This window comes from Mastomys coucha, unplaced genomic scaffold, assembly GCF_008632895.1.
Source record: "Mastomys coucha isolate ucsf_1 unplaced genomic scaffold, UCSF_Mcou_1 pScaffold7, whole genome shotgun sequence".
NCBI lineage: Eukaryota > Metazoa > Chordata > Mammalia > Rodentia > Muridae > Mastomys > Mastomys coucha.
The window spans coordinates 2,397,177-2,400,996 of record NW_022196913.1 but is presented as its reverse complement, the minus strand read 5'-3'; the positions used below and the strand labels follow the sequence as shown (position 1 = coordinate 2,400,996).

Here is a 3,820-nt window from a genome sequence, read left to right as displayed (position 1 = left end):
TTTAATTCTGATAAGAGATTTGAGGGAATCTAGGACTAAAATGTAAAATGAGGTCTGAGGTGATCCATGGGCTGAATTCCTCTCTCTGATGAGCAACCATTCAACAGGAGTTTGCATACCTTCCTATCCTTTTAAATGTATGCTTTTATATGTATGTGTACACTCATGTACGTGCTGATGTATGTGTATGGGTGGATGCATTGTATGAAGGCCAGAGAACAAATTGCCTTGTCTGTCATTACTCAACCACTGTCCACCCTGGGTTATTTGAGACGACGTCTTTCATTGACCTAGAACTCAGCAAGTAGGCTAGGTTGAACATTCATTACACCTCAGATATTGGTCTTCCTCTACCCTCCTCCCTGCCTTCACCGCTGTGACTGCAAGAACCTTCCACACCAAGAATTTTTTGTGTGGGTCCTGGATTTCATACTCAGGCCCTCCTGCTTGCAAGGCAAGCACTTTCCAGCCTCCATATTCCTAGTCTTGCTCAGGGGGATATTTATCTTCAAGAAAATGGAAGGAGGCTTTCCATGGGGGATTTTCTGGGCTTTTCTTGTAGACTGAAGGAGTTCCCACTCAGATAAGCAGTATGCTTTAACAGAAAGACCCAGAGAGAGGATCAGATGGGCCCGCTTCTCCGTGTCTGCCTGCAAGCTCAGGACAGATCACTCCGTGAGGCCCACTTCTCCGTGTCTGGCTGCGAGCTCAGGACAGATCACTTCTGTGAGGCCCGGGTTCCTTCCCTTGCTCTCACACTGCAGGGAACCCTTAGGAACTGCCTGCAGTAAGTGTTGCACTTAGTGAGATTAGGACCCTTCAGAGCAGGAGTGGGTGAAGAGGCCGCTTTCTGGCTAGACTACTTTAACAATTGGTGCAACCTCCCAGTCCTCTTGTGTGTTCTCCTACAGTTTTGGGATAATGAATGTCATGATGATAGTGTTTCCCCAGGGATGTTAGGTTAAGCGAGCCATCCAAATCCCATAGAACACACAGTTATAGGCATAGCGAGGACTTTATCAATGATTCTGTTTTTACTTTTTCTACCTTTTAACTATTCTGCAACTTGTGTACTAAAGATGTCTCAAGTAGATATGTCTAATATGGAGAGGAGATGTGACTTGTCAGTGAGATCCGCTACCTCATATGTATTTACCCACATTGAGCGCCACCTGTTCCAGATGCTGTGTGGGTCACCAGGTGGATACCTGGACCTGAACCCTGGCCCGAAGGCTAGGAACATAGGAGTCAGGGCTGGTACAAAATGAACCCAAACCCCTGGGAGCAATGACTCTTGATGGAATCATTGTTCAAAGATGAAGTGAGATTAAGTAGGCATCCCCCTATTCTGTCTGGCAGGAGGTGACCTTGCCAGTAGACAGGTCATCTGAAAACAGGTGTAGCTCCCAGCAGATCCCTGTTCTCCCTGCAGTGCTGTAGGCTCTACAGAGGCACAGGAAGTGCTTCTCACCCTTGGCCCCATGGCACCTCACAAGATCCCACAGGAGCCAGAGATGCTGTCCCGAGTCCATACTCCACACCCTAATTAAGTATTACCTTCTCACAACAGTGTTAACGAAGCTATGGTTCTTAGCACAGAGCATTTGTTGCTCAACTGATGGATGATTATTTCTAGACACACGTACACCTCTCCATCTGTTTTTACTTAAAGAAGCTAACAAATAGGTCATTTGTTATTACCTATTTAAGTATCTTTGGAACTTGTGGTATTTTGAGCTTGAACCCAGGATTTTGTGCAGGCTGAGCATTCTACTGCTGATAATGTAGGCTCCATGGCACCCTGCCCAGTCTTTAGACTCACAGTGGCTCAAAATCTGAAGAGCCAACACAGAAAAACAAAAACAAAAAAATCAGAAAATGAAAAAGAAATCAGAATATGAAAACTCCAGGTAAGCTTCTTGGACCTCCAGCATGGAAGTCATCAAGGTTGTGAGTCTTCCTTATCTGTCCACAGCTCCGGAAGTTCTCGCCCAGAAACCATACAGCAAAGCTGTCGACTGCTGGTCCATCGGGGTGATCGCCTATATCTTGTAAGTATTGCTTACCACCGTGGCTCCCCTCCACCTCCACTTATTTGACTGTGGCAAAATATGTCTGTCAGAGATGTTTATCATTCTGGGAGTACTAAGTCCGTCCTCAGAAACCACCACTGCCTGTTTCATCTCTGACCGAGACGCTTTGCAAACAGCAGCTCCCTGCACTCCCCTCGGCCCGTGGTACCCTCCATTCTACCATCTGTCTTTGCGAACCTGGCTATTCTGGGGGCCTCCTAGAAGTGAGATCATGCAGCTGTTCTTTCTTGGTGATAAGCTTATTCACTTATGGGTCTTCAGAGTTCACTCGTGTTGAACCATACGTAGTCAGACTCTCTGGCCTTTCAGGGATGACACCCAACCTCCCAGACCACCCTAAGTTCATCTTCTGCTGCCACCTTTAGACGCTTATGCGTAGTGCTGCTATGGCTATGAATGTATGAGTCTAAAAATGGAACTGATATTTATATCATATGATAAAAATTCTTTGTCTAACTTTGAGAAGCCACTGACATGTATGTGGCAAGGCACCACTTTAGGGCTACACTCCTGGCAGCTCTGATCAACATTCGCACCAATCTTACACCTTAAAAAAGTGTAGCCGCCTTTGATTTTAATCTCAACACTTGGAAGGTAAAGGCAAGCAGACGTCTGTGGGTCTGAAGCCTGTGTAAACTACAAAATGAATTCCAGGTTTATTTATTTATTATATGTAAGTACACTGTAGCTGTCTTCAGACACTCCAGAAGAGGGCGTCAGATCTCATTACAGATGGTTGTGAGCCACCATGTGGTTGCTGGGATTTGAACTCCAGGACCTTCAGAAAAGCAGTCAGTGTTCTTAACTGCTGAGCCATTTCTCCAGCCCCCCCATGATGAATTTAAAGAAAGCCAGGCCCAGAGAGAGAGATCCTGTTTCAAAAGAAAAACAATGACAAAAGTAATTTAAAAATAAAATAACAATTTGATTTTGATTTTTTTTTATTCATTTAAGTTTTATTGCATTATGATGAGAAAAGATACGTGATTTCAGTTTATCTGAATTTGTTAACATTTAAAAACATATTTTAAGTAAATAGAATTAAATCACATTTTTGTTTGCCTTTTGTACCCCAACACCTCCCAGAGACCCCCCTTTAATACCTACAATATCTTTTTTGTTATATTCTTTAAATTTTATAAAATATTGTAACAATAAAAATGAGTATTATAAAAGTTGTTTGATATAAAACAACAATCAATTTAACAGTCTTATGTAGATGCTTGTCTATAGCAATACTGAAAATACATACTTTTTCAATATAAATTTTAAATAACTCCAAACATTTTAACTGTATATTTTAAAGTAATACATCACTCCTAGTATTTTTTAAAAATAAATATATAAATACATAGATATATAAAGTCTTTGTTTGTTTCTTTTGTATTTAGTAGAGCTTAAAATCTTGGTCTTACTGTGGTACAAGCCCAAAATAAGAACAATTTTTAGACATTGGATTTCATTGTAATAAGGCTGTACTTCAGTGACCCTCACATCACCAAAGGATTTTTACCTCTATTGTAGCTAAGCTGAGAGTTGACAGTTCTGCTGCACCAAGAAATGAATTGTAGGCATGATTTTTGGGTACAGACTTCCTGCTATGGTCAAAGCTTGACTTGAGTGAGTGACTTTATTCTTAGCCCACAGAGAACAGGTTATATTCATTTAAGAAATGGTGTGTGTATTAAGATGTTCTATCCATAAAGTCATTCACCAACTGTTTCAAT

At 41.8% G+C, this 3,820-nt stretch overlaps 1 protein-coding gene across 5 annotated transcripts in view; it reads left to right on the top strand.

The window, feature by feature from the left end:
- Camk1d (calcium/calmodulin dependent protein kinase ID) overlaps positions 1-3,820 on the top strand; it is a 509,557-nt gene that overhangs the window by 466,352 nt on the left and 39,385 nt on the right. For all 5 annotated transcript variants that reach the window (XM_031358638.1, XM_031358637.1, XM_031358639.1 and 2 more), the window contains one exon: positions 1,976-2,051. In XM_031358638.1, coding sequence (XP_031214498.1) covers positions 1,976-2,051 — 76 coding nt within the window. The remainder of the gene's footprint in view (positions 1-1,975; positions 2,052-3,820) is intronic.